This window comes from Helianthus annuus, chromosome 7 (assembly GCF_002127325.2).
Source record: "Helianthus annuus cultivar XRQ/B chromosome 7, HanXRQr2.0-SUNRISE, whole genome shotgun sequence".
Classification (NCBI taxonomy): domain Eukaryota; kingdom Viridiplantae; phylum Streptophyta; class Magnoliopsida; order Asterales; family Asteraceae; genus Helianthus; species Helianthus annuus.
Genome location: NC_035439.2, coordinates 21,739,147 through 21,750,438, shown reverse-complemented (window position 1 = coordinate 21,750,438; position 11,292 = coordinate 21,739,147). Strand labels below are relative to the sequence as shown.

General features: G+C 38.5%; 2 protein-coding genes across 2 annotated transcripts; both read left to right on the top strand.

Annotated features, from left to right (window-relative positions):
* Positions 1–3,807: 3,807 nt before the first annotated feature.
* Positions 3,808–5,613, top strand: LOC110866683. Its single transcript, XM_022115826.1, has one exon. It carries the CDS (start codon positions 3,808–3,810, stop codon positions 5,611–5,613), a length of 1,806 nt encoding a protein of 601 aa, XP_021971518.1.
* Positions 5,614–7,644: 2,031 nt separating this feature from the next.
* LOC110866684 lies at positions 7,645–9,855 on the top strand. The gene is made up of 3 exons (XM_022115827.1): positions 7,645–8,260; positions 9,135–9,188; positions 9,839–9,855. Exons 1-3 carry the CDS (start codon positions 7,645–7,647, stop codon positions 9,853–9,855), a joined length of 687 nt encoding a protein of 228 aa, XP_021971519.1.
* The last annotated feature ends 1,437 nt before the right edge of the window (positions 9,856–11,292 follow it).

Sequence of the window (11,292 nt, the reverse complement as noted above, 5' to 3'; positions counted from 1 at the left end):
GGAGTCATAACTTGAAACCTGAGTAGAATCAACTCATGGAATTTTTACAGGTGATGGTCACCGTTGTCAGGATGATCCTCCAACTGGAATTTCGTCAATCGGACTTACGATTAATTTTTAGTGAATTATTCCGTAAACTGCAATCAGAAAGTAACAAATCTGATTGCAGTCGGGAAAATGATTTTCTATAAAATATAGTTAACGAACTGGACTCCGATATTTTTACATGATAAATTTTGGAACATATAGGACCTTCTGTAAAAATTTGAGAATTTTTGAAACAAGTTAACTATTTTATTAAAATTCCCGAAAACAGCCCAGTTTTGAATATAAAAGCTGAAACGACATAAGTAGTGATTTTGCGTGTCTAAATGTCGGGTAGGCTATCTGAGAATAATCTAACATGTTATATGCCAATAAAAATGCTATGTGCAATGTTGTATGTTTGTCTATGAGTGGGGAATAGATGGGAAACTTATATGGGCATGAACCGTTAAAGCGATGCATGTTATGTGATAGATATGTGTAGGAACTTTGTGTTCTATTTGAAATCACTAATAAACTAAGTGATAATTATACTAGGGCGTGATTGACCGACCTTGACTATTAGCTATATTTGATAATCAAACCGAGCAACCAAGGTGAGTTCACACTCTTTCCAAGGCATGGGGTTCCCGGTGGGTTGGGAATGGGATTGAATGGCTACTCGAACTATCATTACTATTAAACTACTTACTGTCGTCCTCGGATTGAAGGGCACGTACGTAAAGCCTACGTACACGACCATAAGACCATCAACTCTATCAATTGAAGTCCCTCATTTATCGACTTAATCGCCGATGCCTATGGCGAGCGGGTCATTAGTTAATAGCGCTATTAGGTTTAACAAACCTCACACCGTGCCAGTCGGACGGGCGTGTACTAATGGACTATGGGCAAAGGGTCAATGCTGATAGACATTGACTTAGGGCACCTATTACATTTTCGTAGCAGTCGATACGCGTGGTCTAGTAACACATGGGAAGCCACCACCAATCTTCGCAAACATGTCAGAAAGACCGCGATACGAATTTATACGATACATGATTTACAAAACGAACAAATGATTTACGAAACGAATGCTATAACTAAACAACCAGCTGTGAATTCACTCAACTTTGTTGTTGTGTAACGCCCCAAAAACGATAAATGATAAGTATAAAAGGAAAATAATATTAAACTTAATATAGTTAAGGAATTATGGTGAGATCATAGCTAAATGTGGTTAAAGGTTAGACTTGTAACTAGCAAATAAGTGAAAGGGATGAAAGTGTAAAAATTAACTTAACTAAATCAAATAAAACAATAAACATCCCAAACACACAGTACGTGTGTCTGGGAGCGATCGAACAAGGCAGAAGAGAGGGGAAACCCTAGCTCAAGAAATCAAGCAATCCAATCAAAGATCATAAGCTAATTCAGTGCATGATCCATAAATTGTGATTAGCTAACCCTAATCTCTTAAGTGGTAAGTTTAATTTTCTGAAATTGTGATTTGTTGAATAAGGGGTAAAACCCAATTTCGATTTCTTGTATCAAATGTGAGAAATCTGAGTTAAGATTTCTTTCTAGAACAAGAATCATGTTTGATTTTGGGATTTATGATAGGTATAGTGAAAACCCACTTTGTAGAGATTGAGTAATGAGTAGGATGCTTATAATGTTATGATCATGTGTTAGATTGATATATGATTTTGTTTGTAATACTTGAATGCAAGATAAACTGATATAGGATGAATTAACTATGTAAATTCAAGGGAATGTGATTGTCTTGTGATGATAAACTAGTAGGAATATGCTTAATAGACTTGTACCTTGTACCTTAATTATGGTGCCTACCAAGTGTTCGATGAAATGCCTAAAAGATGAATGTATGTGGAAATGGTGGAATGAGTTGAGAGACTAAATGAAAGAATGAATGTTTTAATGTAGGCGTAAAGGAGGAAGGTACAAGCACCAAGAAAACGGAAGGCGCGCAAGATCGAGGTATGTTTCGTTGCATACAAATCCTTGTCATATCCTCTTTTTATTTAGATTTGATATAGAACTATCCTTGTATAACAAACGTGACAAATAGCGAGTAAATGACAAATCCTGGTGGATTTGGGTATGCTAACGAAAGTTGTGTTAAGCTATGCATTTTGACCGATTGAAATTAAATCGCGTCAAGTAAAGATGAACGCCATCCGTTCTAACGGATAGCTTTGAATGCTATAATAAATGTGAAAGTTATAATCCGTTATACGGATAGAACAAAGAGTAATGTTGAAAGCAAATAACCCAATTAAACGGGTTGAATGTGTATGCTTAACTCTCAATGAGAGTGTTTATGCTAAACCCAATTAAACGGGTTGAATGTGTTGCTTGACTCTCAATGAGAGTGTTTATGCTAAACCCAATTAAACGGGTCGAATGTGTATGCTTAACTCTCAATGAGAGTGTTTATGCTAAACCCAATTAAACGGGTCGAATGTGTATGCTTAACTCTCAATGAGAGTGTTTATGCCTAACCCAACTATTGGGGTAGTCGAATGCATAAAAGTAAGAATGTTTTTGTATGGATAAAGCTAAAACGAAAGGATTATGATTTACTAGGGTGATAACTAACCTTTTAAAATTTTGATTGTTAATGTAGGTAAAACTCCACTATAGGCGATTTGGAGATATGGAGCGAGCACGTGTTCAAGCCTTACTATACCAAGCGCTTCCGCTAGTTTATATGCATACTTTTGGGTCCATGTCTTGTTACTTTGTTAAATCTTGTTAGAAGTCTTACACTTGAGAACTTGTTGTTTTTGTTTGGGGTAGTTTAATGCTAATAGGGTCGTAGGTGAATGTTGTCTATTATGTTCAAAAACAAGGGGCATGTCCGTTTTACGAACGGGCCATGCCCAAATTTTTGTAAAAATTCCTATTATGTGTCAAAGTTGGTATTTTGATGTCCGAAAAATTATTCTTTTTTAAGTAATCTGACATTATGGAAAAGCGGTCCTTACAAGTTGGTATCAGAGCCAAGGTTTGAGGGATTCGAGCTTTTAACGCGATGCTTGAACTCAAACCGATGGCTCGTTCGAAAGTGTGCTCGCTCCAGGATCGCCAATGAGGTAATAATGTACGTTTTCGATAAATGCTAGTATATGTCATGAGTTTAAGATGTAAGGTTGAGTTAAATATGTGAAGTAACAATTATGGGTAGCAAGGCAAGAAATTCCGGAACCCGAGCAGCTGGTAACGGACCTGGAAATGGGTTAAAACATAAAAAAAATGAAGTTACAGCGAAATGATCAGGGGAAGGCCGTCGCCGACGCCCTACACGTCCGTCGCCGACGCCCTACACGTCCGTCGCCAACGCCTTAGTTTGGCCGACGGCCTAAGTTCCTGCCTACGGGGTATTTCACCCGACGCACATTTTTAAGAGCCGTCGCCGACGGGCTTCCCTGCCGTCGCCGACGGCTAGCGTAGGTTCAGTTCGCTGATTTGTTTTGTTTTCCACATTCTAAGTTTCCGTATTATTTGAAAGCCTATTAAATTGTTACGAGAAGTCCATATAAGGCTTCATAGATGTGGGGAACCATAAATAGTAATTATGAAGGGATGGACTCGAAAGAATCAAAGGTGACGAGTCGAATGATATGAACGAATAATAAAAATTTAAAAAGCAAGTAAAGTCTAAAATATATGAATGTGGATGAAGTAAACATGGATTAATGAACTATGACGTAATGAAAGCTTGTTATTTGTGTTAAATGTAAACATGATTTTGTGTAGATGGCTGATGCAAGAAATGTTAATGATGACAATGATGATAATAATGACGTGGCTAGACAAGAAGCATTCGAGAACAAAGTTACGGAAGTAGCGGAAGGGGTTATGCAAGCCAATCTCCCACGATTGGCTCAAGAAGTAGAAAGCCGAGTTTTGGGAGTTGTGGATGCCATGATGACTAGCAAGATTGAAGAACTGAAAGAACTGATAGAGGGATCTAAGGGCAAGAGCAAAGAACGACGATGCACATATAAAGATTTTATGGCGTGTCATCCAACGACGTATGACGGTAAAATCGATCCAATCGAATGTCAAAGATGGATCTCGAATATAGAGGCGGTGTTTATACGAAGTCGGTGCGATAAGGAAGATCAAGTGATGTTCGCTACCGGTCTACTAACCCATCAAGCGAAAGATTGGTGGGATGCGCACAGTAAGGAAGTAGGTGAAGATAGACTGCAAATTATGACTTGGCAAGAGTTCAAGGGGCCCTTCATGATATATCATTGTCCTCAGTCGGCTATCGACAAGATTCAGGAGGATTTCTTGCGCCTCCGGCAGAAAAATGAGTCAGTAAATGAAATATCAAACGCTTTCATGGATAAGATGAAGTTCTGTGGGGAATTGGTAACAACCGAAAGAATGAAGATAAATTGTTTCTATGGTGTGTTAAAGGCAGAAATTAGAGAGTTCATCACTCCCTCAAAATGTGAAACCCTCGATGAGCTCATCAATTTAGCTCGGGATAGAGAGATTGAAATTAAAAGGCAAGAAGAGCGAGGTGAAAAGAGACCAAGCGAAAATGGTGCAAGTTCTAGTCCATCTAAAAAGGGGAAATTTCAGGATCAAGGAAGGAAGGGTAAGTCGAAAGGTGGAATTACTCCATGCAAGACTTGTGGGAAGCTCCATACCGGAGAATGTTTGTTAGGCAAAAAGGGGTGCTTAAAATGCAGTAAGGAGGGGCATTCGTCTTATCAATGCCCGAACAACCCGAAGACTTGTTTCAATTGTTTCAAAAAGGGGCATATCAAATCGGAATGCCCGAAGCTTCAGCAAGAGTCAAAGAAAGAAGATGAGAAGCAAGAGGGTTCTAGGGCGAAAGGGAGAATGTTTCAAATTACATCTGAAGAAGCCAAATCCCAGCCGAATGTGGTCTCAGGTATCTTTTTAATAAACTCCATGCCGGTTTATGTTTTGTTTGATACCGGAGCCACTATGTCATTTATCTCTAGTGAAGTCGTACAACATCCTTCCTTTAGGATTGAACGAATGTCGATACCCTTAGAAGTAGAAACAACAGATAGTAAAAATTACTTGTTACACGAAATATGTAAGAATTGTAAATTAACCATTGAGGATGAGGAGTTTGCTATTGACCTCATACCTATGATCTTGGAGGAATTTAAAGTAATAGTGGGTATGGATTGGATGTCTCAAAACCACGCGGAGATAAATTGTGAAACCAAAACTATACTTCTCCAAACTCCAAGTGGAAGGCGATTAAACATACAAGGCGAAAGAAAGTTGGAAGCGAAGTTATGTACTCTCGTTCAAGCTACTAAGTATGTGCTTAACGGGAGTAGGGCATATTTAGCTTACGTGGTAAATACTCAACAAGGCTCCCCGAAGTTTGAAGATGTCGAAATTGTGAACGAATTTCCGGATGTGTTTCCGGAGGAATTGCCGGGACTCCCTCCCGAGCGAGAGGTAGAATTTAAAATCGAATTGAATCCGGGTGCGAAACCGGTTGCGAAGGCTCCCTATAGGTTAGCTCCCACGAAGATGCGGGAATTAATGACACAATTATAAGACCTCCTAGACAAGTGCTTTATACGCCCAAGTGTGTCGCCTTGGGGAGCACCTGTCTTATTTGTTAAAAAGAAAGACGGGTCGATGCGCATGTGCATCGACTATAGGGAGTTGAATAAGCTGACCATAAAGAACCGCTACCCTTTACCTAGAATTGATGACCTTTTTGATCAATTACAAGGGGCGAGTTGGTTCTCCAAAATAGATCTGCGCTCGGGGTACCATCAAGTTAGAGTACGAGAAGAAGACATTCCAAAGACCGCATTTAGAACCCGTTATGGGCATTATGAGTTCTTAGTTATGTCCTTCGGGTTAACTAATGCGCCAGCGGCATTTATGGACCTTATGAACCGGGTATGCCTACCCATGTTGGATAAATCTGTGATCGTATTCATAGATGACATTATGGTTTATTCACGAAGCAAAAACGAACATGCAATGCACTTGCGTGAAGTATTGGAAGTTCTCCGTAAGGAGAAACTCTATGCAAAATTCTCAAAATGCGCCTTTTGGCTCAGGGAAGTACAGTTTTTGGGGCATGTGATCAATTCGGAGGGTGTTTTAGTTGATCCTTCAAAGATTGATGCTGTAATGAAGTGGGCTTCTCCGAAGAACCCGACAGAGATAAGAAGTTTTCTGGGTCTTGCGGGGTACTATAGAAGATTCATACAGGATTTTTCAAAGATAGCCATACCCTTAACAAAACTGACGAGAAAGAAAGAGAAGTTTGTGTGGGGTAAAGAACAGGAGGAGGCTTTTCAAATGTTAAAGGAAAAACTATCCCGTCCCCCGGTCTTGACATTACCGGATGGAACTGAAGACCTGGTGGTCTATTCAGATGCTTCACACCAGGGATTAGGCTGTGTTCTGATGCAAAAGGGAAGAGTTATCGCTTATGCTTCACGACAGTTGAAGTCGCATGAAGTGAACTACCCAACCCACGATCTAGAATTAGCAGCGGTAGTATTTGCCTTAAAGATTTGGAGGCATTATTTGTATGGCACGAGATGCACAATTTATTCAGATCACAAAAGTCTCAAATACTTCTTTGAACAGAAAGACCTAAATATGAGGCAGCGGAGATGGTTGGAGCTTATTAAAGATTATGATTGTGATATTCTTTATCACCCAGGAAAAGCAAATGTGGTAGCCGATGCGTTAAGCCGAAAAGAGTATCCATCTCCCCTTCGGGTAAAATCCATGAAAATGATAGTTACGCCACGATTACTCGAGACGATACGTGAATCTCAAATAAAATCGCTCGCAGTAAAAGACCTAAAGAGAGAACGATTAAAAGGTGTAATCGATAAACTAGAAGAAAATTCGACCGGACTTAAGACGCGATTCGGCCGAATTTGGATACCACGATTCTGCGAAGTCAAGGCCGCTCTACTCGACGAGGCACATAAATCACGATATTCGGTCCACCCCGGGGCTACAAAGATGTATCGGGACTTAAAAACCAGTTATTGGTGGCCGGGCATGAAGCGTGATATAGTTAAATACGTCGCGAAATGCTTAACATGCTCCCAGGTGAAAGCAGAACATCAAAAGCCGTACGGGAAATTACAACCCTTGGAGATTCCGGGATGGAAGTGGGAGGAACTAACAATGGATTTGATAACTAAGCTTCCTAAAACAAAGAAAGGGCATGATACAATATGGGTAATCGTAGACCGACTTACAAAAAGCGCTCACTTTCTGCCCATCAAAGAAGCTTACTCTTCCGAGAAGATGGCAGAAATCTATATGAACGAGATCATATCCCGTCACGGAGTGCCCGTATCAGTTGTCTCGGATCGGGACACTAGATTTACTTCTCGTTACTGGCAAAAGTTTCACGAGAGTGTGGGTACGAAATTGCACATAAGTACCGCCTACCACCCTCAAACTGACGGCCAGACAGAAAGAACCATTCAAACACGTGTTGATATGTTGAGAGCGTGTGCCCTAGATTTTGGGTGAAGTTGGGATGACCATTTGCCACTAGTTGAATTTTCTTATAATAACAGTTACTATAGTGGTATTCAAATGGCACCTTACGAACTACTATACGGGAGAAAATGTAGAACTCCCGTATGTTGGGGCGAGGTAGGACAAAGAGAGCTTGCGCCAAGTGATTTAATAGCAGCAGCAAATGAAAAGATTGAATTGATTAGAACTAGATTGAAAGCGGCCCAGGATCGGCAAAAAGCTTACGCAGATAAGAGGAGGCATCCTATCGAATTCCAAGTCGGAGATTTGGTTCTATTAAAAGTGTCCCCATGGAAGGGTATAATTCGTTTTCGCAAACGGGGAAAGTTAGGTCCTCGTTATATCGGACCGTTTAAAATCTTGGCTCGGGTTGGAAATGTTGCTTATCGATTAGAACTACCACCCACCCTGGATGGAATCCACAATACCTTCCATGTATCACAGTTGAGGAAGTGTCTTGCGGATGACACAGCATTAGTACCACTCGATGATATTGAGTTGGACGAGGGATTGAACTATGTCGAAAGACCCATAGCCATTAAAGACTTCAAAGTAAAGAATCTCCGCAACAAAACTGTTAGACAAGTGTTGGTACAATGGCAACACCGAAAAGGTTCAGATCTTACATGGGAAGCAGAAGATGAGATGAGGAGACACTATCCTTTTCTTTTCGGTATGTCAATATTTAAATTTATTTATGTTCAGGTTTCGGGGACGAAACCTCTTTTAAGGGGGGTAGACTTGTAACGCCCCAAAAACGATAAATGATAAGTATAAAAGGAAAATAATATTAAACTTAATATAGTTAAGGAATTATGGTGAGATCATAGCTAAATGTGGTTAAAGGTTAGACTTGTAACTAGCAAATAAGTGAAGGGGGTGAAAGTGTAAAAATTAACTTAACTAAATTAAATAAAACAATAAACATCCCAAACACACAGTACGTGTGTCTGGGAGCGATCGAACAAGGTAGAAGAGAGGGAAAACCCTAGCTCAAGAAATCAAGCAATCCAATCAAAGATTATAAGCTAATTCAGTGCATGATCCATAAATTGTGATTAGCTAACCCTAATCTCTTAAGTGGTAAGTTTAATTTTCTGAAATTGTGATTTGTTGAATAAGGGGTAAAACCCAATTTCGATTTCTTGTATCAAATGTGAGAAATCTGAGTTAAGATTTCTTTCTAGAACAAGAATCATGTTTGATTTTGGGATTTATGATAGGTATAGTGAAAACCCACTTTGTAGAGATTGAGTAATGAGTAGGATGCTTATAATGTTAAGATCATGTGTTAGATTGATATATGATTTTGTTTGTAATACTTGAATGCTAGATAAACTGATATTGGATGAATTAACTACGTAAATTCAAGGGAATGTGATTGTCTTGTGATGATAAACTAGTAGGAATATGCTTAATAGACTTGTACCTTGTACCTTAATTATGGTGCCTACCAAGTGTTCAATGAAATGCCTAAAAGATGAATGTATGTGGAAATGGTGGAATGAGTTGAGAGACTAAATGAAAGAATGAATGTTTTAATGTAGGCGTAAAGGAGGAAGGTACAAGCACCAAGAAAACGGAAGGCACGCAAGATCGAGGTATGTTTCGTTGCATACAAATCCTTGTCATATCCTCTTTTTATTTAGATTTGATATAGAACTATCCTTGTATAACAAACGTGACAAATAGCGAGTAAATGACAAATCCTGGTGGATTTGGGTATGCTAACGAAAGTTGTGTTAAGCTATGCATTTTGACCGATTGAAATTAAATCTCGTCAAGTAAAGATGAACGCCATCCGTTCTAACGGATAGCTTTGAATGCTATAATAAATGTGAAAGTTATAATCCGTTATACGAATAGAACAAAGAGTAATGTTGAAAGCAAGTAACCCAATTAAACGGGTTGAATGTGTATGCTTAACTCTCAATGAGAGTGTTTATGCTAAACCCAATTAAACAGGTTGAATGTGTATGCTTAACTCTCAATGAGAGTGTTTATGCTAAACCCAATTAAACGGGTCGAATGTGTATGCTTAACTCTCAATGAGAGTGTTTATGCTAAACCCAATTAAACGGGTCGAATGTGTATGCTTAACTCTCAATGCGAGTGTTTATGCCTAACCCAACTATTGGGGTAGTCGAATGCATAAAAGTAAGAATGTTTTTGTATGGATAAAGCTAAAATGAAAGGATTATGATTTACTAGGGTGATAACTAACCTTTTAAAATTTTGATTGTTAATGTAGGTAAAACTCCACTATAGGCGATTTGGAGATATGGAGCGAGCACGTGTTCAAGCCTTACTATACCAAGCGCTTCCGCTAGTTTATATGCATACTTTTGGGTCCATGTCTTGTTACTTTGTTAAATCTTGTTAGAAGTCTTACACTTGAGAACTTGTTGTTTTTGTTTGGGGTAGTTTAATGCTAATAGGGTCGTAGGTGAATGTTGTCTATTATGTTCAAAAACAGGGGGCATGTCCGTTTTACTAACGGGTCATGCCCAAATTTTTGTAAAAATTCCTATTATGTGTCAAAGTTGGTATTTTGATGTCCGAAAAATTATTCTTTTGTAAGTAATCTGACATTATGGAAAAGCGGTCCTTACATGTTGACTCGTTGTTACATGCGTTACAGGTCGTTAAATGCTTGGAGCTTGCACGAGGAAGGAGTCGTTGTGGTGTACGGACTGTAATGTTCCGTGCTTAATGGTTAAATCCTTATGAACTTATTAAACTTGCATTTTGAACTTTAACTTATAAACTATGGACTTATGTTTTGGACTTTACGTTTATGCTTCCGCTGTTTAAACTAAAAACTTGGTTAACTAGCTTTTAGTCACCAATCGTATTGTGGTTGGCTTTATTTACTTAAATATGTTGTTCAGTATGATTGGTGGCTCGATCCTGCTCACGTCACGCCTCCAAGCGGTGGTACTCCGCATGGTGGATTTTGGGGGTGCGACAAAAACAAGGAGGAATACTCTTGTTTTCGTCTTTGACTTAATGACGATGAACACTGGCTCATTTGAAAGATTTATTAGTCGATGTATTTTCTAGACCCCAACATTGTTGGTTGTTCAAGGGTGCGTTGATCAATTTGCCCTTATCTAAGTCTGGATTTCTTTTGGAAACATATCTTTTCGGTGTTGAGGGCCTTGATATTTGTACATAATTGAGAAAGGCAATGAACGTATTTTTATCTTAACACCTTTTGAAGTTGTTTATTCATTACCCGGTTATATCCCTTAGTAGCCAATTTTTAGTCTTATATCATTTGTTTGTTTAAAATCAATAGAGATCCCCAAAGTTACTTGTAAACCTTTTAGGTGTTAGCCTTTAGGGTTTAGCTTTTTTTGGGGTTTAGTGTTTATTTCTTAAGGTTTAGGGATTAAAAAGAGAAAACTAAAAAAAACTCCCAAAACCCCTCCCCATCCCCCAAAATCCTAAAAACTAAACCCTAAACTTAAACCTAAACCTCTCAAAAACCTAAACCTAAAAGCTAAATTTAACTCAAAACCTAAACTCTAAGGCTAAATTACATTTGCAACATATAGATATGATACACATGTATAATACTATTTTTAAAGTTTTTTTTATACATTAAAAACTCGATTATTAATAAAAATTATAAAGAATTTTTTTTGTGCTTTTTAAGGTTTTTAGGAGTTTTTTTTAGTTTCCTTATATTTAAGTAGTTTT

Bases quoted from the DNA above. Each gene is read 5' to 3' on its own strand.
- LOC110866683 (XM_022115826.1), top strand. From the start codon at position 3,808: ATGGCTGATGCAAGAAATGTTAATGATGACAATGATGATAATAATGAC.
- LOC110866684 (XM_022115827.1), top strand. From the start codon at position 7,645: ATGGCACCTTACGAACTACTATACGGGAGAAAATGTAGAACTCCCGTA. The intron at 8,261-9,134 runs GTATGTCAATAT...GTTTTAATGTAG, and splicing joins ACACTATCCTTTTCTTTTCG to GCGTAAAGGAGGAAGGTACA.